The sequence below is a fragment of the Cervus canadensis genome, chromosome 21 (assembly GCF_019320065.1).
Source record: "Cervus canadensis isolate Bull #8, Minnesota chromosome 21, ASM1932006v1, whole genome shotgun sequence".
NCBI lineage: Eukaryota > Metazoa > Chordata > Mammalia > Artiodactyla > Cervidae > Cervus > Cervus canadensis.
This window is the reverse complement of record NC_057406.1, coordinates 8071800-8098357: the sequence shown is the minus strand read 5'-3', so window position 1 is coordinate 8098357 and position 26558 is coordinate 8071800. Positions and strand designations below refer to the sequence as shown.

Sequence of the window (26558 nt, the reverse complement as noted above, 5' to 3'; positions counted from 1 at the left end):
ACTTTAAATTTTGAAAACTTAACACAAGTAATATAACTTCCCAATGCTTCATTTTGCTCATCTCTAAAATTGGGGTAATTACTCCTACTGCCACCACTCAATAATAGCTAGTGTTTATTGAGTGTTTACTATAGACTTGGCATAGTTGTAAGAATTTTATATATGTTAACTCAATTTTCACAACCATCCTGTATATTAGTATTATGCCCACTTAAGGTGAGGAAGCGGTGACAAGATGGCTACCTGAGAGTTGTAATAAAGGTGTTTAATAATCTAATGGGTAGTTGTACTGAATGATCTGTAAAGTTCTCCTCAACTCTGAGACAATGATTCTCCTTTTGAAATCTAAGTCTTCAGACTCTGGGCCCTAGAGATTGTTCTAGAACAGATTGTTCTTGCCTTCCCCACAGTGCCAGCCTGGTTTCCTATTGTCTCCGCCCCACACCCCTGCTTCACCCAGAGCCTTAGCTTCTTCACACCTTTTCTCATTGAGCCTTCCCTGAACACCTGCTTTAAAATAGCAACTTCTTGAAATTGCCTGGTCCTTTTCCTTATTCATTTTACTCTGCAGTGCTACTCATCACCAGACATTCAGTGTGGTTTCTTTTTTTTTTTAATTATTTATTTTTGGTTGCATTGGGTCTTGGTTGCTGTGCAGGCTTTCTCTAGTTTAAGTGAGTGGGAAGGAACTATCTTCGTTGTGGTACGCGGGCTTCTCATTGCTGTGGCTTCTCTTGTTGGGGAACACAGGCTCTAGGGTGCGGGGGCTTCAGTAGATGCACTGCATGGGCTTAGTTGCTCTGAGGCTTGTAGAGTCTTCTTGGGCCAGGGATTGAACCCATGTCCCTTGCAATGACAGGTGAATTCCCAACCACTGTACCACCAGGGAAGTCCAATGGTTTCTTATTTTTTTAATCACCTGTTTCCTCTCTAGAATGCCATACCCTGGAAAAAAGAGACTTATCTGTTTTGATCTTTGCTCATCACTTAGAACACTACCTGGCACATAGTCGGCACTCAGTAAATGTATGTTGAATGAATGAATAGTTCTTCAACACAAAACATAAATGTTGAGAGAAAGGACTAGGGGAAGTTTCACAGGAGTGTCATTTAAGCTGAGCACTGAAAGACTGGTAGACTCTGGACATTTGGAAATGGGGGGTGGCTTTCTAAGCAGACGGAGCAATATGGATACAGAAGCATGTTGAGACAGCAGGGAGAATATGTGAAGGGAAAACAAGAGCCGACCCAACAGGTAGATTGGGAAACACTGAAGAAGATGAGGGGAGAACCAGGTAATTGGGGCTGTGCTTCAGGAAATATTAGTCTAGTGTTTGTTTAACATGAATGGATGGATGGAGAGTCTGGAGGCACGGAAACCTGTTAGAAGACTTTTACGGTGGCCCTGAAAAGTGGCCAGGTCTGGGTCATGGCAGTGGAAAGAGATACCTAGAAATATTTTAAAGGTAAAATCAATAAACTTTGCAACTCAGTCAGTGTTGGGAACAAAAGAAACATAGGAGCCAGAAATTACCCTAAAGTTAGAATACGAGTGTCCTGAAGAAGAAATAGAGAAAATCAAAAGAATCATCTGGGATGGAATAAAAATAGATTTATGTGAGAAATACAGATTTGATGGTTTATGGGGTAAGTCAACTGAAGTCATCCAACAGCAGGAAGTTGGAGAGAGCAGGACTGTCGTCATGACTACAGATAGAGATTTATAGCTTATCTGTATGACAGTGAGAGCTGAATCCCCAGTAGGGACAGAAATGGATTCCCCAGTAGTAATCCATTAGGAGTGGATTAAAAAAGAGAACACCAATTTGGGGGATGTTTTGGGGGAGTCTGGAGGAAGAAGAGGAGCCTGCCTAGAAGCAAGTAGAGAAGAAGAACCCGTGTAGTCAGTGTCCTAGGAGAACAGCTTCAAGGAACCCATGTAAGTCAGCAGATTCAAATGCTGCAGGGAGTTTAAGAAAATGAGGCCAAAGGAAGAGGATTCCGTATGGTGACAAGGAAACCACTGGAAACCTTAGAAAGTCTAGGTGGTAAGAGAAGCAGCTTCAAGTATGAGCTGACTGGTGAGGCATGGGAGCAGAATTCTATTCTGCTTTTGAAACTATGGCAGTGAGGCAGGGAAAAAGAGACAGAGAAGTAGGAGACTTGAGCGGGTCCAGGGAGAGCCGCTTTGTTGTGGTTTGTCTTACTTAAGGATACGGGAGATCTGAGTACTGTGTGCATCAGACGTGAAGCCAGTGGAGAGGAGGAAGAGATTGAAGATGCTGTCAGGGAGGTGGACTGAAAGGTCTTGCAGGTGGAGGAGTCAGCCTGGGAAGAGAGGGAGGCTACTTCTCCCCGGAGAGGAGAGGACGAGTGAAAGAGGAAAAGGTGAAAAGACTGAGCAGTGTTGCTGGGCGAAGGAGGACATGGAGGAAGGTAAGCCTAGTGACCACGGCTTTGTGAAGGCTGGAAACCAGGCCATCAGCTGGCAATGCTGGCAGCAGGGGAGCGGCGGTGGGCCTGAAGAAACATGGGAAAGGCTTGAAAGCACTGCAGAAGCATCCGTCAGGTCGGCAAAACAGGAATGAAGTTGCTGAGCAACAGTGAAGAGAAGTAACTCCAGTAGCTTGTTTCGTGGGCAGAGCCTGAGGAGGACTGGTGTGGAGCCGGACATGGCCAGCTGGTCAGTGTTGGTTTCAGTTTTGGTGTCGGTTCTACGTGGTCGGGTCATTTCCTGTGATGCAGGAATTGGTGTATGGACCTGGTTGTTGAAATCGGCAGTTACTAAGTATGAGATATAAAGAGCTGCCAAAAATATTGCAGATTATTTAATGGAAGGCAGGCCATTAAAGGCAGGAAAGGTATGGTCTGCCTAACTGATGTTTTACAACAGCAGGATGACAGCTTCCTCTGACATCTTTCCCGGAATTTCCAGTGGTGATGCTGCTGATCTGAGTGCCTGTTTGCCTGTTCCCCGGTTATTCCCAAGTTTTTGATGCAGTTTGAGGTGGGGTAGTGGAAATAGAAGACTTAGCTTCTGGTCCAGCTGTCTCACTACTGTATGGCTTAAAATTAGTCTTTTGACCTCTTTGGCCTCAGTTTCTTTCTTTGGAAAAAAGTAAGAGGGAGATGAACACAAAGGATTCTTCTAACTCCATCATACATGACTCTGTTATAAGAGTGTTTGTCCCACACCCGGTACTAAAGAAGCTAATGATCTCTAAATGTAGGTGCAGATTGTAGTATGGGGATTCTCTCCTAATTTGTATTTAATTTGGAATTTTCATAAAAATTCCTGTTTCTCAGGGCTCCCCTGTGGTTCACTGATTAAGACTCCATGCTTCCACTGTAGGGGGTATGAATTCAATTCCTGGTCAGGGAACTAGATCCCACAGGCCACATGGTGCAAACCAAAAAAAAAAAAACTTTGAAAAAAGAAATTTATGTTCCTTAGTACAGTTGCTGTGTCACGTTTTGACCCTGCCTGGCTCCCCCTGGGCTCTGTGCCCAAGTATAGGTGCATGTTCTTACACACACACAAGGGGCTTCAAGGTCTTCCCAGAACACTGTGCTGCGGGACTCAAACTCAGCTGTGCTGGTCAGCGTGGTAGAGAGGGACCGCTTAGGAGTCTCTTCTGACTCACTGATGCTTGGTGCAAGATGCTTAACCTCTCTGAGCCCCGGGTTCAAGTTTAAAATGAAGAGTGCTTAGCAAGTATGGATAAATGCTTAATAAATGTTATTTTTCTTTCTTTCGTTCTCTCTCCATCTGCTGACTGCCACAAAGTACATAGGACTGGATTACCATACTTTAGAGTTAGTAGGGAGGTGTGTTCATCTCTGCAAATGAAAAATTCCCAGTAATGATATAGGTGGTGTGGCCAAATAAGTGACTTCGTTTTTTTTACTTCTGTGGTTTAATTACATGAGGAATAGAGACTTAGTTAACTGTATTTATGATCTGTTTCTTTTAAGTGCCCTAAGCTTCTATTGTTAATATAAAGCTTTAAATTTTTTAATGTCCCCCTGTTTTTTTTTTTTTTTCCAGTCAGCCCTCAAGGAGGTTTATTTTCCTCAAAAACTCTTGTCTACATTTTTCTAGAGCTGCCTGAATGTTGAGTTAAGGTTAGCTACCCATTAATTTGCTTCATTTTACTTTTAAGGCAGGTGTTGCTCCCCAGCCCTGGTGGTGGGACTGACAAGATCCATGCACTGCCTTGCTTCTGTTTTCCTTGCCACAGTCCAGGTGCTTCCAGGCCGTAAATCTTAGGGGAATGATCCTGGGACGTACCCAGGGAAGTGCCCAGATGACCCTGGATGGTTAGTTTACAGGAGGACCTGGAGAGAATGGGCCTGGTGTGGAATCAGCACAAGAGAGCCTCATTGACCTGGTACTGCCATGCAGGAAAGGGAAGGTGTACCTGGGCTTGTGGAGTTCTGGAGGGAGGATCCTGCTTCCCTCTTCTGTTTGCAGTCTGATCTCTGCCTTGCGCGGTCAGGCCTAAATCTTGCCTAAAGGAGCACTGTCTGTGATCACAAAGAAAATATTGACTCAGGGATGAGGAAGCAGCCCAGCTGTAAGCCTGTGGGAGTGGAGCACAGAATGGGGTTGGTTCCTAGGTCGTTTTGCTCTTTTGCTAATGCCAGTTTGGGAGGAGGCAGCTGAGACTTTTGAATGTCTTTATTCACTAGGGAGATGAAGAATCAGTTCAGTTCAGTCGCTCAGTCGTGTCCGACTCTTTGCGACCCCGTGAATTGCAGCACGCCAGGCCTCCCTGTCCATCACCAACTCCCAGAATTTACCCAAACTCGTGTCCATCGAGTCAGTGATGCCATCCAGCCATCTCATCCTCTGTCGTCCCCTTCTCCTCCTGCCCCCAATCCCTCCCAGCATCAGGGTCTTTTCCAATGAGTCAGCTCTTTGCAAGAGGTGGCCAAAGTATTGGAGTTTGCTTCAGCATCAGTCCTTCCAATGAACACCCAGGACTAATCTCCTTTAGGATGTGCTGGTTGGATCTCCTTGCAGTCCAAGAGACTCTCAAGAGTCTTCTCCAACACCACAGTTCAAAAGCATCAATTCTTCAGTGCTCAGCTTTCTTCACAGTCCAACTCTCACATCCATACATGACCACTGGAAAAACCATAGCCTTGACTAGACAGACCTTTGTTGGCAAAGTAGTGTCTCTGCTTTTTAATATGCTGATTTGGTTGGTCATAACTTTCCTTCCAAGGAATAAGCGTCTTTTAATTTCATGGCTGCAATCACCATCTGCAGTGATTTTGGAGCCCCCCAAAATAAAGTGTGACACTGTTTCCAATAGTGTGAATAATAAACGTGTTTTCAACAAGCATGATTGGGGTGACTAGAAGGGGGGAGCCAGTTCTACATTAGTGCCACTAGCCACTTTATCATGATGTTCAATGGGGCTCAAGTCTTGAGGCTTTCTTTCCATATTTTGGTACTTGCTTCACTTAGCAGACTGCCCTAGGAGAAAGTGGTGGGTTCCGAGGTCTGAAAGAAGGGTGCTACAGCCAGAGCATCACACGAGTGTTGAGGGCTGAGAGATGAGACTGGAATGGTCAGCAGGGACTACTCGGTCATGCAGTCTCATAAGCCAAGTTAACAAATGTGGGCTTTTTCCCAAAAATTCGAGGGGAGAAGGAAAATTGTTGCATTTAAAAGGATTTCTGTGCAAGGTAGAGAGTAGATGGGGTGTGGAGGGCAGGGGGCAAGACTAGAGAGAGAGATCCTGTGGGAGTCTTACAGCAACTGTGACGGGGAGGAATGACCTCAGCCCCAACTGAAAAGCAGCAGCAGGTTGAAGAGAAAAAGGAAGTTTCAGAAAACATTAGGAAAGGCCTAAAAGTTGGAGGGTGGAGGTGGGGAGACCGGGACTGCATTGACTTCAATGCCCAGGTCTAGCTGGAGAAAGGAGTGGTGGCTATGCAGTGATGCCAACTTACTGAGGCAGGGTTTCCAAGGGAGCTGACAACTTAGTTCTGGAGCGTAGTAAATTTGAAGGATGTGGAGGAGGGCCCCAGTGGGCAGCTGTACATGCCAGCCTAAGGTTCAGAGAGGTGTCCTGGAGACAGAAATTGGCGTCATAAAGTAAACAAGGGTGCAGAGAACCAGGGAGGGTCTAGGACCGACCATTAAGGCACCTTAAGAAGCAGCAGAGGAGGTGAAACTGGGAAAGGAGACTTAAGAAGGAGAGCCAGAAGGACCAGAGGAAGCCCTGAGGTTATGACACTGAACCTGAAAAGTGAGCGCTTCAGGAAGAAGGAAGAGGTTACTGCAGGGCATGCTAGTGCTACTAAGAGATCATGTGTGGTAAGAACTGAAATGTCTTTGTGGATCTAATGCCCGTCAGCAGTGTTGGGGTGACCCTTTAGTACACCAGGCCTGTGCTGAGCACTGATAAAGCAGAGACAAAACAGAGAAAATGGAAAGAACATGACACTGGGCATTTCATTTAATATAGTAAAAGTCATCTTGGGAAAAATTGTAAGTATTGTTGAACTTCCTCATACTCATTTTTTATGTTGAATTAAATAGGGAGCACCCTAATCTTTTTTATTCTATGGCTATCTGAAGGTCTTTTTTTTTTTTTATGTTTAGCCTTATTTGTTTAAATAGGTTCATTAAATAAGTTCACATTAAAATGGTTCAGAATTCAAAAGTACAAAAGGTTACTAAGTAAAAAAATCTGCTACTTCGTCCCTGTCATGTACAGCCTTGTATTTATGTGAAAATTTCCTCCCTTTTCCTGCACAAATATTTACCATTCCTCTCACTGTTTTTCTGCTTGATTTATTCATTTTGCAGTATATCTCAGAGATCATTCCCTATCATTGCACAGTTAGCCAATCTATCCTTTTTCATAGCTGCACACTATTTCATTATAGAGATGTATTAATTTATTTAACCGGTCCCCTGCTGATGGAAATTTAGGTTTTCTAATATTTTACTACCTAAAATTTTGTTGCCACAAACCGTGCTGTAGGGAGTTACCTTGTATGAGTCACGTACTTAAGTATAGGATAAATTCCCAGAAGTGGAAATTGCTAGACCGAAGAGCCTCTAAAGGTTTTAATCCAACCTTGCTTATTGGATTAGAAAACCTGCAGTGAATGGTGGCTATTATTAAGATAAATATAATATAGGTAGGTTATATTAGAGAAAAATAGGGGCATCTGACACAGACCAGAAGCAAGGTGAGTGGTGGAAGCTTCCTGGAGGAGGAAATGCCTGAGCAGAGCCTTGAGGAATGAAAAGTCAGGTGAAGTGGAGGCATTACAAGCAGCAGGAGCAGAAGGGGCCAAGCCCAAGAACTTAAAAAGGAGCTTGTTGTTTGTGGGGAATCTTCCAGGAGTTTAGTGTCGCCTCCATTCATCAAACAGTCCACTCCCTGCCACAGGTCAGGCGCTGGGCTCTGTCCTACATCAGGTAGGTAGTACATCCAGAAATCACAATATAACTGCAGTATGAATTAAGAAACAGTAGGCTGCGGGCTTCCCAGGTGGCTCAATGGTGAAGAATCCGCCTGCCAGTGCAGGAGACGCAGGTTCAATCCCTGCATGGGGAAGATCCCCTGGAGAAGGAAATGGGAACCCACTCCAGTATTCTTGCCTGGAAAATCCCATGGACAGAGGAGCCTGCTGGGCTATACAGTCCATGGGATCGCAAAGAGAGTCCAGCTGGACTTAGCGACTGAAACAACAACAGCAGGAGTATATACGGTGATTAATTCTGTCAGAGAAAGAAGGACGGGGGCATGGAAGGTGGAAGTGAAGGCATTAGAGGAGGCACATCTGAACTAAAATTCAAAAAAACTGTAACAGGTGGACTTCAGCGATTCTCAAAAGTGTATTTCCTGGACCAGCAGCATCAGTATCACCCAGCAACTTCTCAAGCCCTACCCAGATCTGCAGAATCAAAATTCTGGGAGTTGGCCTCAGCAACTTGGGTCGTAAGAAGCCCTCTGAAGTGATAGTCATGTCCAACTCTTTGTGACCCCATGGACTGTAGTCCACCAGGCTCTTCTGTCCATGGAATTCTCCAGGCAAGAATACTGGAATGGGTTGCCATGCCCTCCTCCAGGGGATCTTCCTAACCCAGGGATTGAACCTGGGTCTCCCACACTGCAAGAAGCCCTCTAGGTGATCCCAGTATACCCTGCAGTCTGAGAAACACTGATGGCGCTCATTTAAACAGTACTGTAGAGTCAGAGAACTAAACTCCGTAGTATTGCTGGTGTCGCTTGTGTTCTTACAGAAATAAAAGTTATATAATGAAGTCGCTCAGTCGTGTCCGACTCTTGGCGACCCCATGGACTGTAGCCTACCAGGCTCCTCAGTCCATGGAATTTTCCAGGCAAGAGTACTGGAGTGGGTTGCCATTTCCTTCTCCAGGGGATCTTCCCAACCCAGGGATCAAAGCCGGGTCTCCCACACTGCAGGCAGAAGCTTTACCATCTGAGCCACCAGGGAAGCCCCGTTATATATATATAAAAGTTATATAAAAGTAGTTATTTTATATGCCAAAGAAATAAGATAAGCTAATAAAACTTGCATTACACTATCAGTCTCAATCACTTATCTTGAAGTGTCAATAAAATGGACATAAGTCCTGTATCCCTTGTTATGTGAGAAGGCCAGCACCCTTCACCAGGTTTTCATTATTGTCCCTACTTCCGACCTTTCTTTGATTTTTCCTCACAGTTAAGGATCTTATGAGTAGAGCAGGCTTTACTGAAGGTATGGAAGACAAAGGGACAATACCTTACAATTAAGAACCGTAACTTAAATTGGATTTTGGATTGCCCCCCCTTTTTTTAAAATTATTTATTTGGCTGCATGCAGGATCTAGTGAAGTTGTTCAGTCGTGTCCGACTCTTTGCAACCCCGTGGACTGTAGCCTACCAGGCTCCTCTGTCCATGGGATTTTCCAGGCAAGAATACTGGAGTGGGTTGCCATTTCCTTCTGCAGGAGCTCTTTTCTTAAGAGGCATTTGGTCCACCCCCAAGGCCTCCCTGCTTCCAGACATGCAGCATGATACTGTCTTGTGGGTTGCTCTGTCCTGAATGATGCAGCTCCTACCCATTCCTGGACTCTGTCCCTTCCCCTCCGTAACCCCTATTTTCTCTTCTCCCCTGCCTCCAAATTTCCATTAATTTCCTTTGCTAGGCAATTGATAGATCTCTCCTTTTCTAATCTTCATCTTCAGGGTTTACCTTCCACCTTTAAGGAGCTTATCAGAATATTTTCCCAAACAGAGGTAAACCTAGTCTCTGGGAAGCATTCTGGAGCCAACTTTAAAACAGTAATTTTCCACTGTGCTATTATTATAATATTATAAAATTTTAGGTTCACTTTAGGGGTCATTAGGTTAATTACCTTGCTTCAAGTGGCATCATATTAAAGTCTAGCCAATAATTCTTTTTTTTTTTTCTTTTTTCTTTTATTTATTTATTTTTTTTATTTTTTTATTAGTTGGAGGCTAATTACTTCACAACATTTCAGTGGGTTTTGTCATACATTGACATGAATCAGCCATAGATCTACACGTATTCCCCATCCCGATCCCCCCTCCCACCTCCCTCTCCACCCGACTCCTCCGGGACTTTCCAGTGCACCAGGTCCAAGCACCTGTCCCATGCATCCCACCTGGGCTGGTGATCTGTTTCACCATAGATAGTATACATGCTGTTCTTTTGAACTATCCCACCCTCACATTCTCCCACAGAGTTCAAAAGTCTGTTCTGTATTTCTGTGTCTCTTTTTCTGTTTTGCATATAGGGTTATCGTTACCATCTTTCTAAATTCCATATATATGTGTTAGTATACTGCTGTAATGTTCTTTATCTTTCTGGCTTACTTCATCTGTATAAGGGCTCCGTTTCATCCACTCATTAGGACTGGTTTCAAATGAATTCTTTTTAACGGCTGAGTAATATTCCATGGTGTATATGTACCACAGCTTCCTTATCCATTCATCTGCTGATGGGCATCTAGGTTGCTTCCATGTCCTGGCTATTATAAACAGTGCTGCGATGAACATTGGGGTGCATGTGTCTCTTTCAGATCTGGTTTCATCAGTGTGTATGCCCAGAAGTGGGATTGCTGGGTCATATGAACTCTAGCCAATAATTCTTAATCTAGTCCTTATTTCTGTTTTACAAAACTGACACTATAAAGTAGAAAAGACACATTTTTTTAGGGCATGGCAGCCCACTCCAGTATTCTTGCCTTGAGAATCCCCATGGACAGAGAAACCTGGAGTGCTACAGTCCATGGGATCACAGAGAGTTGGACAGGACTGACCGACTAAGCACAACACATACATTTTATTTTTTTATTTTTATTTTTAATTGGAGAATAACATGCATTAACTCCATTTAAAAAAATCTTCAAAGGTCAAGTTCCTCACAATACTGTTCTTATTGCAAAAATTGCTGTTGGGTGCCTAAATATTGTATCAAAAGATGACTACATTTGTAAATTACAGAACAAAGACTGCATAATTACTGGGGAAATGCCAATAATTTAATGTTCAGTAGAGAAAAATATTTCAAAATCTAAAAGGTAAGAACTGTGTATGTGTGTAGAAAAAAAACAAAAGTGAGGAGAGCTAGGAAGAAAATGTGACTTATTGAATTGGCAGACTTGTGGCAGAATTTTTTTAAAATTTGATTTCTGTTAACGTCATTGTGTTAGTATAATTACAAAGCTCAGAGGAGAGTCCCAAACTTCCCTTCCCACAATATAAACCAGTGACTGTGTTTATGCTGCCGAGGTTGTCTTCTGACCTGTAGCTTACATTCATCCCACTACCACTTAAGTCTGTCCTTTGAGTTCTCAGTGGAAAAGAGCCACGCGCCCAGAAGTGTTGGGAAGAGGCACACCTGAGCTTCTGGCTCTGACAGCCCGGGTCCTCCCTGGCCCCAGCTCAAGTACAGCGGAGACCAAGTAAACGTCCGGGCTGTGGAGAAAACGCAGGGGACAGGGAGACATTTCTGTATAAGTAGGTTCAGAAATAGCATTTTTCCACCTTAGAGCCTGTCTTGCAAATTGATGTACTTTTCCGGTCTCCTGGTTTATAAGCATCTCTTTTCCTTTAAATTGCTTTTAGTAGCTTTTCCTTTAGGGAAAGTATTTCACATCACTGTACTGGAAAGCTACTACAGCCCCATGTGAAGACAGATACCTGGGGATTTTGTTTAGCCTTAAAAAAAAGAAGAAAAAAGGCTTGAAAAATCTGGTTTCTAAGTGTTGTCAGTTCTTTTTCCAATGATTACTTAGACCTTTGAGGGAAGTCTTGTGACCTTTTAGCAGCTCAGGGAGTTCCTGACTTCACAGCTGCTGCTAAGAATCAGATTCATGCTGAGCAGTTTTAGTAAAGTGTTAGTTATAAATGAGAAAGAAAGGGGTTCTTTTCACAGTTACAGATAAACTATCTCTAATAGTTTGCACCTTTTTTTCATGTTTGCTTTCTTTGGTTTTGTTTGAACACTGAAGATGGATGCTTGAGGTGATAAGTAATATTGAGAGGGAAGGAGGAAGAGGAAGGCAAGATAGAAACTGCATAGCTGCCGTAAGTTCAGGCTTCATTTGCGGACCTCATAAAACACAAAGAGAACACGTTCCCCCCCCCCCATTATTTTTATTAGTTGGAGGCTGAAAACACGTTCTTATTCCTCAGTGTTCTGTACTTAAACTGTAGTCTTTTAAAATTGAGATATAATTCATGTACCATAAAAGTTACCCTTTTAAAGTATACAATTCAGAGGTTTTCAGAGTATTCACTTTTGTGTAACCATCGCTGTCTGATTCCAGAATACTTTCATCACCCCAAAAGAAACTGCACATCCACTAGCAGTACTTCCCTATTTCCCCCTCTCTCCAGCCCCTGGCAGTCACTAATCTACCTTCTGTCTCTCTGGATTTACCTATTCTGAGCATTTTATATAAATAGAATTACATGTTGTGTGATCTTTTGTGACTGACTTCTTTCACTGAGCATGTTTTCAAGGTTCAACCGTGTTGGCACTTGATTCGTTTTTAGGAAGAATAATATATTCCAATGTATGGATATACCAGGGCTTCCCAGGTGGCTCATTGGTAAAGAATCCGCCTACCAATGCAGGAAGACACAGGAGACGCAGATTCAATCCCTGAATCAGAAAGAGCGCCTGAAGGAGGAAATGGCAACCCACTCCCATGCTCTTATCTTGAAAATCCCATGGACAGAGGAGCCTGGCGCGCTCCTCCATGTTGGCACGTGTCAGTACTTGATTCCTTTTTATGGATGGATAATATTCCAGTGTATTGGTATACCACATTTTGTTTATCCATTCATCACTTGATGGGCATTTGAATTGTTTCCACTTCGGGACTATTATAAATAATGCTGTTGTGAACATTTGTGTGCAAGTTTTGATGTGTAATTTTTTTTTGATGTGTAATTATTTTTAAACAGAGTACCTCTGTACTTTTTCAAAAAAGAGAACATTGAAAATCAAAATGAAAAAAAAAAAAATCAAAATGAGTAAGTCCCATACTCCTAACACTTAACCCAGGCCTATTCTTTTTATATTACCTTCAATGTGTGTGTGTTATATACATTTTAAATGGCTGAAATCACATCTTATCTTCATGATCTACTCCATTTTTCTTCTGTTCCTGGTTCGACTCACTATAGTTAGACTTCCACCCTCACCATTAAAAATTAAAGCTCTCTAATAAATTGTACCAATGTTTTATTAGCTCCCAAGGCAAGAGAAATAAAAGTAAAAATGAACAAATGGGACCTAATGAAACTTACAAGCTTTTGCACTGCAAAGGACACCCTAAATAAAATGAAAAGACAACCTACGGAATGGGAGAAAATGTTTGCAAATGATGTGACTTTTCAGGCTTAATTTTTTCCAAAATATGCAAACAGCTCATACAACTCCATAACAACAACAAAAAAACCCAATCAAAAATGTGCAAAATACCTAAATAGATATTTCTCCAAAGAAGACAGACAGATGGTCAATAGGCACCAGAAAAGATGCTCAACATCACTAATGATTAGAGAAATGCAAATCAAAACTACAGTGAGGTATCACTTCACACCAGTCAGAATTGTTCAGTTGCTAAGTTGTGTCTGACTCTTTGCATCCCCATGAACTGCAGCACACCAGGCTTGCCTGTCCGTCACTATCTCCTGGAGTTTGCTCAAGCTCATGTCCATTGAGTCAGTGATGCCGCTGAACTGGAGCGGGTCCTTTCCCAGCACCTGCCCCAGGCTTCTGCTTCCAGTGAAGCTGTTCAGTTCAGTTCAATTCAGTTCCTCAGTCGTGTCCTATTCTTTGTGACCCCATGGACTGCAGCATGCCAGGCTTACCTGTCCATCACCAGCTCCCGGAGTTTGCTCAGACTCCTGTCCATCGAGTCAGTGGTGCCATCCAACCATCTCATCCTCTGTCGTCCCCTTCTCCTCCTGCCATCAGTCTTTCCCAGCATCAGGGTCTTTTCCAAAGAGTCAATTCTTTGAATCAGGTGGCCAAAGTATTGAAGCTTCAGTTTCAGTGTCAGTCTTTCCAACGAATATTCAGGGTTGATTTCCTTTAGGATGGGCTGGTTTGATCTCCTTGCAGTCCAAAGGACTCTCAAGAGTCTTCTCCAGCACCACAGTTCAAAAGCATCAATTTTTCAGTGCTCAGCCTTCTTTATAGTACAACTCTCACATCTGTACATGACTACTGAAAAACCCAGGTGGCATGTTGACTGACACCTGGTGAAGGTTTACATCCTCAACGAGGACCAGCAGTGGGACAACCAGGGCACCAGGCATTTCGTCTGGCTCCATGGAGTGGCTGAAGGATATGTCCCTTCTAGTCAGAGCCTGACAAAACATGGTCCACTGCAGAAGGGAGTGGTACACCACTTCGGTATTCTTGCCTTGAGAATCCCATGAATAAAATGAAAAGGAAAAAAGATATGACCAGTCATAATGGCCATCTTTAAAAAGGCTACAAGTAATAAATGCTGGAGAGGGTGTTGTGAAAAGGGAAACCTCCTACGCTGTTGGTGGGAATGTAAATTGGTACAGCCCCTATGGAAAAACAATATTGAGGTTCCTTAAAAACTAGTTACTTCATGATCTAGTAATCCCACTCCTGAGGCATATACCTGGGGAAAACCTTAATTTGAAAAGATATGATCATCCCAGTGTTCACAGCAGCACAATTTACAGTAGCCAAGACATAGAAGTAACCTAAATGTCCATTGAAAGATGAATGGATAAAGCTATGGTTTATATATACAATGGAATACTCCTCAGCCATAAAAAAGAATGGAATAATGCCATTTGCAGCAACCTGGGTGGACCTGGAGATTACAATACTAAGTGAAGTAGGTCAGATGGAGAAAGAAAAATACATGATACTGCTTATGTGTAGAACCTTTAGAAAATGATACAAAAGAACTTATTTACAAAACAAACAGACTTGCAGATTTAGAGAATGAGGTAGACTGGAGGATAGGGATAGATTGGGAGTTTGGGATTAGTGGGTACACACTGCTAAATTTAAACAAGGTAACCAACAAGGGCCTACTATAAAAATTTTTTTAAAAAATTCATCTGTGTTGAGTGTTCAGTAGTTTTTTATTTACGTAGATGTGCCACAATTCTTTATCCGTCCACTCACCAGTTAAAGGATATTTGCGTTTTCAGATTCTGGCAGTTGCAGCTGCCACAAACCTTTTCACACAGGTTTTTGTGTAAACAAAAGGCTCATTTCCCTTAGATAAACATACCTAGAAATGGGTTGGTTGGGTTATATGGTAAGTATATGTCTAACTTTATAAGAAGCTGCCAAACGCTCTTCCAAAATTGTGGTACCATTTTGCATTCTCACCAGCAATAAGTGAGAATTCTAGTTGCTCTGAATCTTCATCAGCAGTTGATATTGTCAGGTGGTGGTGGTGGTTTGTTTTTTAATTTAGCTATTTAATGTGTGTGTGTGGTAATAATCTCATTGTGGTTTTAATTTGCCTTCCTTAATGACTCATGGTGTTGTGTATCTTTCTGGATGTTTGTCATCCATGTATCTTTGGTAATGCTTCTATTCAAATCTTTTGCCCATTTTCTTTTTTAATTGGATTGTTTGTTTCCAGCTTACTGAGTTTTGAGAATTCCTTATACTCTGGTTACATGGTCTTTATCAAATGTGTGATGCAGACATATTTTCTACCATCTGTGGCTTCTGATAATCTAATCAAATGTTTTTTATATATTATGCTTTTAGTGTGATAGGTAAGAACTCTTTGCATAACCAAGGTCACAAATATTTTCTCCTGTTTTCTTTTGGAAATTTTTTTTTTTTTTAAATTTTTGGCTGCACTGGGTCTTCGTAGCTGTGTGTGGACTTTCTGTAGTTGATGCACACAGGCGTCTCTTGTTGCAGACCGTGGGCTCTGGGTGCACAGGCTTCAATAGCTGTGGCACACAGGATTAATTGCTCCCTGATATGTGGGATCTTCTCTGACCAGGGGTTGAACCCGTGTCCCCTGCACTGGCAGACGAACTCTCAACCACTGGACTGCTTAGGGAAGTCCATTCTTTTAGAAGTTTTGTAGTGGTTTTTCTAGGCCCATTTGTTGACAAGACTGTCCTTTTTCCATTGAATTGCATTTGTATTTTTGTTGAAAATTAATTAATTTCCTAGGGCTGCCATAATAAAGTATCACAAACCGAGTGACTTAGAACAACAGTAATATTGCCTCTCAGTTTTGGAGGCCAGGAATCTGAAATCAGGTGTCAGCAAGGCCACGCTCACTCTGAAACCTGTAGGGGAGGATCCTTCCTTGCTTCTTCCAGCTTCTAGTAACCCCAGGCGTTCTTTGGTTTATTATACCATAATTCCAGTCTGTGCTCCACATGGTGTTCGTCCATCTCTTCATATCATCTCTCTCTTATATCTGTGTTCAAATTCCCCCTTTTTAAAAGGTATCAGATATAATGGATTAGGGCTCACCTTAATGAGGTGACCTTAAGTTGGTTAAATCCGCAAAGACCCAGTCTCCAAATAAGGTCACATTCTGAGGTACTGAGGGATGGAACTTCAGCATACCTTTTTATGGGGTATAAATCAATTCATAACTTTAATTGACCACATGTGTGGATCTGTTTCTGGATCACCTCTTCTGTTCCATTGATCTGTGTGTTCTTCCTTTTGCCAATGTCACCCAGTACTACATGTGTTGGGTTGGCCAAAAAGTTCATTCAGGTTTTTCCATAACGTATTGTGGACAAATTTAAATGAACTTTTTGGTCAGCCCAGTAGCTTTATAGTAAGTATTGAAATCAGGTAGTGTGACTTCTCCAACTTTCTGCTTTTCCAAATTATTGATAATTTGAGTATTTTTATTCTTTTGCCTATCTATTTAACTTTTAAAATCAGTTTGTCAGTTGTAGCAAAATATCCTACTGGGATTTTGATTGGAATTATGTTTAATTTTTTCCTTGTTTGCAATCTTAGGGAGACAGCATTCAGGCATTTATCATTAAGTATGATATTAACTGTAGGATTTTTGTAGATGCCCTTTATTAGAATAAGGAAGTTTCCTCTATTTCTAGATCGCTGATAGTTTTTATCGTGAATGGATGTTGACTTCTGTCAAATGTTTCTTCTACATCTATTGAGATAATCATATAGTTTTTCTTCTTCAGTCTGTTAGTATACCTCATTACATTGATTTTAAACAACTTATCTTGCATTCCCAAGATAAACTCTACTTGGTCATGATGGTATTAATTTTATGTATTGTAGAACTTATTGGCAGAAGTTCTTCAGAATATTCTCTTATTACCCTCTTAATGCCTACAGGGCCTGTAGTAGTGTATCTTCTTCCATTCCTGATGATACTGGTAATCTGCATTGTCTTGTTTTCCTGTTCAGTCTGATCAGTTTGATTTTATTGTTTTCAGAGGGACAGATTTTGGTTTCATTGATTTTTCTCTCTCTTTGGTTTTCTGTTGTATTGATTTTTGTCGTTATCTTTATTGTTTGTTTTTTTCTTCTGCATACTTTGGACTCAACTTACCAGTAAATTCAACAACTTGGATAATTGTCAGATTCCTTGAAAGTACACAAACTATCAAAACTCAATCTAGAAATAGATAATCAGAATAGCCTTATCTCTATTAAAAAATTGTAGTTGAAAATCTTTCCATGAAGGAAACTCCAGGCACTGGAGACTTGATTGGTGATTTTATTTCAACATTTGAGGAAGAAATAATGCCAGTTTCTACACAATCTTTTTCTTAAAATGGAGGAGGAGGGACTCCTTCCCACATCATTCTGTAAAGCAGATACATCCTGATAGCAAACCCAAGAAAGGTGTTACTAGGAAAGAAAACTACAATCAAGCCTTCTTTATGAACATGGATGAAAAGTTCTTAAAATTTAAGTGAATTTCCTTCCACAGTCTCTGAAAAGGAAAGTATAATCACGATGACTCAGTAGGGTGAGCTTCAGGTATTATTCCTCACATTCCTTGCCGGTGGCTCTCTTCCCAATCTTGGATAGCTTACACACACACACAGTATTCACATGAAGACTTGACGGTGCTGTCCGCAGATGTCTGGAGTCCTTTCTGCAGGTCTCTGCTCTACATATTCAGGCTGCTTCGGTGGCTTTTAGCTCTCAGCCCTCCTGGGTGCCCAGTCCTGACTGCCGACTCTGGCCACGTGGTAACAGGCAGTCACAGGGCTCAGCTCAATTGTTCTGTCTCTCCCCGGCTTCACTGTCCTGTGCGGCCTGTCATCCAGTGTTTGGAAGCCATAGTTTCATGTATCTTTCTGGCTTTTTAGTTGTTCGGATTGGGAAAGTAAATCCAATTCCTTATAACTCCATCTTGGCCAGAAGCAGAAGTCTGTAACTGGAATATGAAATGATTATATCACATTTTACAGTGTCAGTATACCCAGATCTTATTAATTCCCATAATGTTTGACGTATAAATTGTTCTCATGTTTTTGTTGTATAGATGATGCCGAAGTAGACCTTTTCATGCACATATTTTTTTGCTTCTATTGAATTATTTCCTTAAGTTTCCAGGAGAATATTACTGGATCAAAAGGTAATTTTAAGAATTGCATTTACGTCTTTTAATCTGCTTCCAATATATTCTTTGTTACTCAAAAGTTTCTGCCTCTTAGTATCCCTGTGACAACAGCAGGGCCGGCTACCAGTGACCTGGCTGCTTCAGCCAGCTCCCAGATGGCTGCTTTCAGGAAGGTTTCCATAGCAACCGGAAGCTGGAAAAACCTGCCTGCGCAGATTAGTGATATCACTTCCAGCTCCTGTTGGGAACTCAAGGACTCGGGGGCAGTTGGTGAGAGAAATGGCCTATATATATAATTTGCAGAGTCTTTAGAATATACCCGGAGTCTGACCTGTTCTCACTGTTCCCACAGTAGCAAAGCCAACATCATTCCTACCACGTCACCACCTGCTGCCCTGCAGTCTTCTCTGCACAGCAGCCAGAGAGAGCTTTTAAATCCTGAGTCAGATTGGGGTTCACTGCTGCTCAGAACCCTTAGGAGAATGAGACCCGGTTCTCTGTTGCACTGTAAGGCCCTCCTGAGCCGGCTGTCCCCTGCAGCTGCTTCCATCTGCCACATCCCTCCCTGCTGCTCCTGCTGCCTGGATCCTCCTTCCTTCAGGAGCCACAGGACTTGGCCTCCCACTTCCTTTTGTTTGGGTCTTTGCTTGGATGTCACCTAATGCTCAGAGAACTTTTCCTGATCACATTAGCTACATGGCCCGTTTCTCCTGACACTTCTGTACCTTTACCCTCAGAGGACTGTAGGTAGCACCGTCTGACAGCTGTTTCTGTGTTCGTTGTCTGATTCCCTGCTGTGACGTAATTGTGGGGACTTGTGTTTTTCAGTGTTGCACCTCAGCCCTGATAGCCGTGCTTGGCTCATGGCGGCGCTCAGTGACTGCTGAGTGACTGATCGAACAAGGGGCAAGCCAAGGTCGGGAAAGGGAGCTACCTGCTGAGAACTGTCTTCCCAGCCTGCTCCGTCCTCCACAGACAGCACCCTCTTCCTCCACACGTCCTCCACACGTCCTCCACATGTCCTCCACCCTTCTGGAGGAAACAGCCAGGTCACTACCTCTGAGGCGTTGGTGAGGAGAAGTGTTTCTGATGATCTCAACTGGCATGTGTTACATTGAACCATAGGAAGTTGTTTTTAGAGGCTGTAATGGACGGTTATCAGCAGTTGCTGTATGGCCTTTAGTAACCTCAGTGTAGAGGGTCCAGTTAGTAACCTTCCGGAAGTTAGGAGGACTCCTGCTTATCCCCTGATGCTTCCTGAGCATTCGCTGTGTGTCAGGGCAGTAGGGTTCTTTGTGTTCTCATGTCACCCTCATAACCACTTCGGGATGTTGGTACTGTTATTCTATCCAGTCTGTGGAGGAGAAAACTGAGATTCAAATAAGTGATGTAAATGTGCCCAAGGTTATGATAAGCGGGGAGCCACAGAACTGGGGTGTGAATCCACATCTGTCTGACCAGAGAGGTCTTCACTTGAACCGCAGCAGCGTGCTCGCCCAGGGCTCCGGGCCAGCAGCGGCATGGCCGAGCTCAGGGATTCTTCCCCAGCACTGCTGAGCTGGTGGCCAACCAACATCCTCTCACCGGGTGCCGGCCAGAGACACGGTTATCAGGGTCCATTTGGGAGACTGTTCGTGGGTCTCCTCTTAGCTTGTTTCTCATGTGTGAGGAATGCATGAAAATATGCTGTGAGGATTGAATGCTGACATGATTTTAGGAACTTCTAGCTTTAATGTAAAAATACTTGCTGCATCCATCACAGAATTCTGATTCAAAACAGGCCCCACATACCTGTTACTCTGAAGGAAGACATTACATCTTCCTCTCGCAAAGCAGACAGACAGGTCTAGGACGGCTGGCCCATGAAGGAAGTGGCTTCTGCCATCTGTTTGTCAGCAGGACTTGTCTGGAAGCAGGAGGGCTTTCTCCCAAGTGGGCCATCATGATGGGCATTTAGCTCATACATGGCCCAGTTAGGGGCCCAGTTAGGGGCCCAGTTAGGTTGTGTCTGGGCAGGAGGAGGGTCTGGTGACCTAGCTGAACTGCCCTTGGGACAAGCTGACTAGTTTTGGCCCTAAATTGGCAAGTGTGTCTTTAAAGAGAACTAAGATTTTTTCATGGGCCTAATTTTCAACATGTGCTAGAGTAAAGGGTCCACAGGCCGATGTTTTCTCACAGTGCCCTCGAAGTGGTTCTTTGACTTTCCTTTTTGTTTCTTTCTCACTCACCTGACCCTTCGAGTTTACCCAAAACTGTGCAGACAGCAGGGAGGAGATGAAGCTGTCACCTTCGAGCTCCTGTCACCTGAAAAATGGCAGAAGGATGTTTAGGGCTAGGTGGATATGGTTCCAAAACCTAGAGGGCAACTTGTCCTAAAAGATTTCAACCACATCTCCATGGTTATCTTCTGTTTATGTACCTTACTTTCCTTTCATGGTTAGAAGTAAAAGGCTTCATTCAGAAAAAGACTGAGAAACTGCATTTCTGTTGAGGCTCAAGTTGGTGATGATAGGTTCTTTCTAGTTCTAAAAGGAACAGGTTAGAAAGTGAGAGGAAGCCCTGAGGGCTGATGCCTCGGTTGATTATTTATTGTTTTAAAATTGAGATACAAATCACATGCTACAAAGTTCACTACTTTTAAAGTGGATGATTCAGTGGTTTGAATATTTCATACTGTTGTGTGACTAATCACCACTCTTCAATTCCAGACCAGTTTTCACCTCCACAAATAGATACCCCACTGATGCACCCATTAGCGGTCACTCTGCCTTCCCCTCTTCTCCAGCCCCTGACAGTCACTAATCTACTTTCTGTAACTGGGGATTTGCCTCTGCTGGGCATTTCTTTTAATTAGAATCATACCAATATTCATCCTCTTGTGACTGGCTTCTTTAACTGACTTGTTACTGGCTTCTTTAACTGTTTTTAAGATTCACCTATGGTATAGCATTATTAGCACTTCATTCCTTTTTACACCTGAATAATAATCCATTGTATGAATATTCTATGTATTTCATATATCGCTTCACCAGTTCTTAGACATATGGGTTGTTTCTGCATTTTGGCTAGAATGAGTGATTTTGCTGTAAACACTCCAGGTACAGTTTTCTGTGTGGATACCTGTTTTAATTTCTTGTGGGTAAATAACTAGGAGTGGAATTCTGGGGTCATGTGGCAACCCTACATTTCACCTTTTGAGGAGCATCAGAGTGCTTTCCACAGCAGCTGCTCCATCTTACATTCCCACCAGCAGCATATGAGGCTTCCAGTTTTGCCACATCCTCACCAACACTCATCATTGCCTTTTTTTTTTTTTTCTTCCAAGTGTGCGTGTTTATTGAGGGCACGGGGTTCTACAGGGGAGCCCCACGTGCCTGTGGAGAAAAACCCGCCATCGGCCTGGAGGGCAGCGGCCCGGTGGGCAGCTGGAGATGGGTCTCCAAAACCTGGATTTACTTGAAAGTGTGGCTTTCGGCTCCACCACGCCCAAAGCCTTTGGGTCCGAACATGGCTGCATAGCAGGGGTGGTTGCAGTAGGGCTTGCCTTCATGCTCGGCATGACCCCCGGAGGTCAGCGTCTTCCCACATTTCTCACACTTGAGGCAAGGCCGATGCCAGTCCTTCCCCAGGGAAGTCACCCGCTCAGCAAAGTACACCTCCTTGTTGCACTTGGGGCACTTGGGCATGGTGGCGCCGGATCAGGGCAGGTGGCCAGGCGGGAGCAGACCGGAACGCTGGACTTCATCATTGCCTTTTTGATTATAGCCGTCCTCGTGGGTGTGACATGGACTCTCACTGTGGTTTTGATGTGCATTTTCCTGGTGACTAATGATGTTGAACATCTTTGTACCTGCTCATTGGCTACTTAACATCTGTTATTTGGAGAAATGTCTGTTCAAATCTTAAGCCCGTTTTTAAAAATTAGGCTATTTGTCTCTTTATTGTTGAGTCATTTTTTAAAGAGGACAAAAAGAGAGAGGCAAGGGTTTAAACAATAACAGGAGATTTAGTTAGGTTGCAACTTCATAGTTTCCCAGCTGTGAGGTGCTGAAAAGTATGGTGGATGAAGTGGAAACGCCTGAGTCAGGTGAGTGGAGGTATTGAGTCAGACGTGTTCCAAGTGATTCCTCAAAAATTCTGGCTTGGAGGAACCTATTCACGGAAGTTTCCACGGTGTCTGGTTTTTGTTTTCTGTTTTAAGGAAAATTTGCATGAGCATAGAGCGTCAGGAAGTCTGTCTGTGTGATCCTCTCCATCCTTAGGAGTGCGGGGCCTGTCCTCTTGGCTCACAGAGCTGTTGAGATCCACAGTTTTATAGTTTCTTCACAGTATTTTCCTCTTGGATGAAATGTTGAGAACAGTAGGCTTTTTCTTTCAAGTGAGACTTTTCCTTCCCTGTCAAACATTTACCTTGCCACCGCCTTGGACCAGCATACTGAGTCTATGTGTAGAAAGGACCCCCTGCAGAGGGGCTGGGGTAGATAACTTTCCCCTTTGCACTCCTGTCCAAGCAGATGTTTCTGGACCAGATGACGCTTGAGGAGCTTCCCAGCTCTGAGACACTAGGCTAGGAAACCCCAGTCTGGATCTGCAGAAGATTTCTCCTGTCCTCTTCGCACAATGTCAGGTGGGAGGCAGGGGCCTGGCTTGGAAATGGGGTGACAGGCCTTCCAGGGGGAAGGGAGTCTTACCCAAGAGGACCTCCCTGGTGGGAGGGAAGCAGGCTTGTTTCCCACGGACCTTTGAGGGTCACATGGACCGTCCAGGTCAGAGGAAGTCTTCTGACAGGCCTCTGGGAAAGTTACTGCCACTGTCTCCTCAGTTTTCTCAAGTCCCTGCCCTCCGCCTCCCTGCAGTCCTTATACGCAGGTGGAAGGAGAGCCAGAGGAGGAGGTCTGGTTCCGTCTGGTAGCACGCCTCTGGTCTCCTGTAACTTCTCCCAAAAGTTGCAGGTTGCTAGCTTTCTGCCCTCCCCTGTCCATCCCACTGTGGATGGTCCAGTCCTTTAATGATGGGGGTGGGGGAGGAGGGGTGTGTCAACTTGAATTTACCCCCTGAATACTCTGCATTATGTTTATCTCCCATTCCTGGTCTTCCCTGCTTTTAGGGAGTCACGTACCTTCTGCCAATGGCCCCTTCTCAGCCCTGACTCCGAGCATGTGGCCCCAGGAGATCCTGGCCAAGTACGCGCAGGTACAGCAGGCTAGCGGCTCTGCTCCACCTGGGGCGCCCGGGGGGCCACCAACTGCTGCAGGTATCCTGGGAGGGGAGCCGCTCCCCTGTATTCACATGGGCTCCCAAGTCAGAGACAGCTTCTTGGCTCTACATCCTCTGTGAATCAAGCATTAGGTTGGAGAAAAAGTATGACCTCTGATCTTGGTATTATGGGGACACGAAAATGCATAAAATGTGTTTCTTGCCTTGACCTTATTATCTTTGACCTCTGAGGAAAACAAGGAAAATGTGGGGAGAATTCAAGAGGGTCGGGGGCCCTGTAGCTGAGAGATGACCACAGGAGGCTTCAGGGAAGGCTGGGAGAAGTGCTGACCTTCCCACCCCCGGCTCTAGAAGGAGGAGGCCGTGGAGCAGCCAGAGTTCTGCTATGATGAGTTCGGGTTCCGTGTGGACAAGGAAGGTGAGACTGAGCACCTCGGGGGTAACCTCGCCCCCGTCCTTGTTGGGGAGCACCAGCTCTGTGACTGATGACACTGTGGTGGCCTCGGGTTCTGGATGTTTCACCCCGATGTTCTAGATCATGGACAAAGCCATATCTGATGCTGACGCTATAGTGTACAGAGTCCTCTGGGGTATTTTTGGTTTTGGAGGGGGCAAGGTTCCCTTTTTCCTTTTCTTGTCACTCTGCACAGCTTGTGGAATCTTAGTTCCCCAACCAGGGATTGAACCTGGGCCCTCAGCAATGAAAGTGCTAAGTCCTAGCCACTGGACCTCCAGGAATTCCCTGTTTGTGTTTTTAAGATTAATTTTATTGATCGTAATGATAATAAAAGCAATAATGTTCATTATAAAGAATTTTTAAAATACATCAAAATATAAAGATTAAAACAAATTAACCCATAATCCTACAACCTGCAGATAACTGCTGACATTTCAGTGTGTTTTTCTCCTGGCTTTGTGAGTATCTTTCATAACCAAGTATCTTTCATAACTATCTACCTTTCATAACTAAGATGGTATCAAATACATGTTTTTATATTGTTCTTATATCTCTTCACTTTATTCCATGAGCATTTTGTCTGTCAGTTAAGATATCCTTTAAAGACTACTTTCTGTGACTGTGTACGGTCCCATTGTAATGGACTGGTCATCGTGTATTTGTGACCAGTCTTCTGTAAGCGAACCCCAGGCCATGCCCACTGCTTGCTGCTGTCGGTCGCCACATGGGCGCTTGGGAGGCTGTCTGCCAGAACCCAGGGTGGCCTGTCACCAAGCAGATAACTGACTGATACCAGCCATCTGCAGGTCACGCACATTTCCAGTTCTGACGCGTCTTCCTTGTCTGGTTCATAGGGAGGTGTTTGTGAGTTAAAAGCTGGAACTGAGAGGAACACAGGGAACTTTCTAGTATGACGGGAGTATTCTGTATCCTGACGGGGACAGTGTTTAGATGTTTGTTTATTGATCCTCGACAAAGACAAGGCCAACAGGATTTTCAGGGCAGGAGGGTGAACACCCGGGGAGCGGGGATGGCAGGCTCATGGGTCTGGTTTGGGGGAGACAGTGAAGAGCGCGGACTTGCTGTTCAGGGTTCCAGGGAAGTGGCTGGAAAGGGGGCCCTGGGTTTCGGTGGGGAGATCTGGGCAGTGGACCCTGAGCCCGGCCCTCTGCTCTCGGAGCACAGGCAGCGAGGTCGCTGTTCCCCCTCCCCACAGACGCAGACGGCACCCCCTATTCTGGCCAGCTGCTGGAGGATCCTCCCCAGAGGCTGCGCTGGCAGGCCCACCTGGAGTTCACCCACAACCACGACGTGGGGGACCTCACCTGGGACAAGATTGCCGTCTCCCTGCCCCGCTCGGAGAAGCTCCGCTCCCTGGTGCTGGCCGGGGTCCCCCACAGCATGAGGCCGCAGGTGAGGCGGGGGCCCGAGGAGGCCATGAGGATCAAGGCCCCACGGGGACTGAGTGCTGTGCCCCTTCCTCAGCTGTGGATGCGGCTATCCGGGGCCCTACAGAAGAAGAGGAACTCTGAGCTGTCCTACCGAGAGATCGTGAAGAACAGCTCCAACGATGAGACCATTGCCGCCAAGCAGGTGAGGCCCTGTGGGGGGAGGCCCCTCAGGGGTGGCCCAGGAGAGCTCGGCGGCCAGGAGGCAGCCCTGGGTAGTCCTTTCACCCCTACGCCTGTGCCTGGAGCCAGCTTCTCCCTTGGTTCCTCTAGGAGGTGGGGGGATAGTCAGAAAGGTCACCATACCCAGTGCATATTAGGGTCCCCTGGAGACTTTAAATGCAGGTTTCCAGGCTTCTTTCCAGAGATTCTCATTCCATAGCTCTGGCTCAAGCCCCAGGCTTCTGTAGTTTTGTTGAGAAAGTCCCAGTGAACCACGTGGCCTCAGCTGCACACCAGCTGGGCTCTGATCCCCAGGGGAGGAGGGTTAGCTTTGACCCAGAGCCTGAGGAACCCCCTTCCTGGAGAGAAGCCAACCTGAGGTTTGCCCCATGCAGGGGTCCCTGGCCGCCTCCCCGGGGGTCTCGGTGTCATGGGTGTGGAGGCTCTGCCGCTGCAGCTGCGCCTCACGGGCTCTTGTTGTGGGCGGGCTGCCGGCAGATCGAAAAGGACCTGCTCCGCACCATGCCCAGCAATGCCTGCTTCGCCCACGTGAGCGGCGTCGGGGTGCCCCGCCTGCGCAGGGTGCTCCGAGCGCTGGCCTGGCTCTACCCGGAGATCGGCTACTGCCAGGGCACGGGCATGGTGAGCACAGCCTGGGGCGACCCATCTCACCGTCGGGGCGGGTGGCGGGGGCGCCCAGGGGAGCGAGAGGGCCACCAGGTGCCGGAGGCGGGCCCGTGGTCTGTGGTGTGACCCCCACAGTGGCCGCCTCACTCTCACGGGCCCCGAGGGCATGGAGACCTGGGTAGATGCTCCTTGTGCCCCTGCCCTGCCAGGTGGCTGCCTGCCTCCTGCTCTTCCTGGAGGAGGACGACGCCTTCTGGATGATGTGCGCCATCGTGGAGGACCTGCTCCCCGCCTCCTACTTCAGCACCACCCTGCTGGGCGTGCAGACGGACCAGCGCGTCCTGCGGCACCTCATCGTCCAGTACCTGCCTCGCCTGGACAGGCTGCTCCAGGAGCACGACATTGGTGAGGGCCCGACCTGCCTCTGCTCTGGGTCCTGGGGTCCCAGCTCAGGCTTAGGTGCTGCGAGTCTGAGGCCTGGGGCGTGGCCGTGGACGGGCCTGGCAGCTCAGGAGGGAGGAGGGGGCGT

At 45.2% G+C, this 26558-nt stretch overlaps 2 protein-coding genes across 9 annotated transcripts in view; one reads left to right on the top strand and one right to left on the bottom strand.

Moving 5' to 3' along the window:
* The window catches only part of SGSM3 (small G protein signaling modulator 3), a 34577-nt gene that overhangs the window by 3807 nt on the left and 4212 nt on the right, over window positions 1-26558 (top strand). For 4 of the 8 annotated variants that reach the window (XM_043440469.1, XM_043440471.1, XM_043440470.1 and 1 more), the window contains exons 2-8: window positions 22633-22745; window positions 23226-23311; window positions 23687-23753; window positions 25009-25205; window positions 25278-25385; window positions 25901-26044; window positions 26239-26434. In XM_043440469.1, coding sequence (XP_043296404.1) covers window positions 22739-22745; window positions 23226-23311; window positions 23687-23753; window positions 25009-25205; window positions 25278-25385; window positions 25901-26044; window positions 26239-26434 — 805 coding nt within the window. In that variant the 5' untranslated portion in view covers window positions 22633-22738. The other 4 variants (XM_043440466.1, XM_043440467.1, XM_043440468.1 and 1 more) reach the window with 4 other exon arrangements.
* LOC122423425 (cysteine-rich protein 1) lies at window positions 21422-21865 on the bottom strand. Its single transcript, XM_043440477.1, has one exon. The coding sequence runs from the start codon at window positions 21802-21804 to the stop codon at window positions 21571-21573; it is 234 nt and encodes a 77-aa protein (XP_043296412.1). The 5' UTR covers window positions 21805-21865; the 3' UTR covers window positions 21422-21570.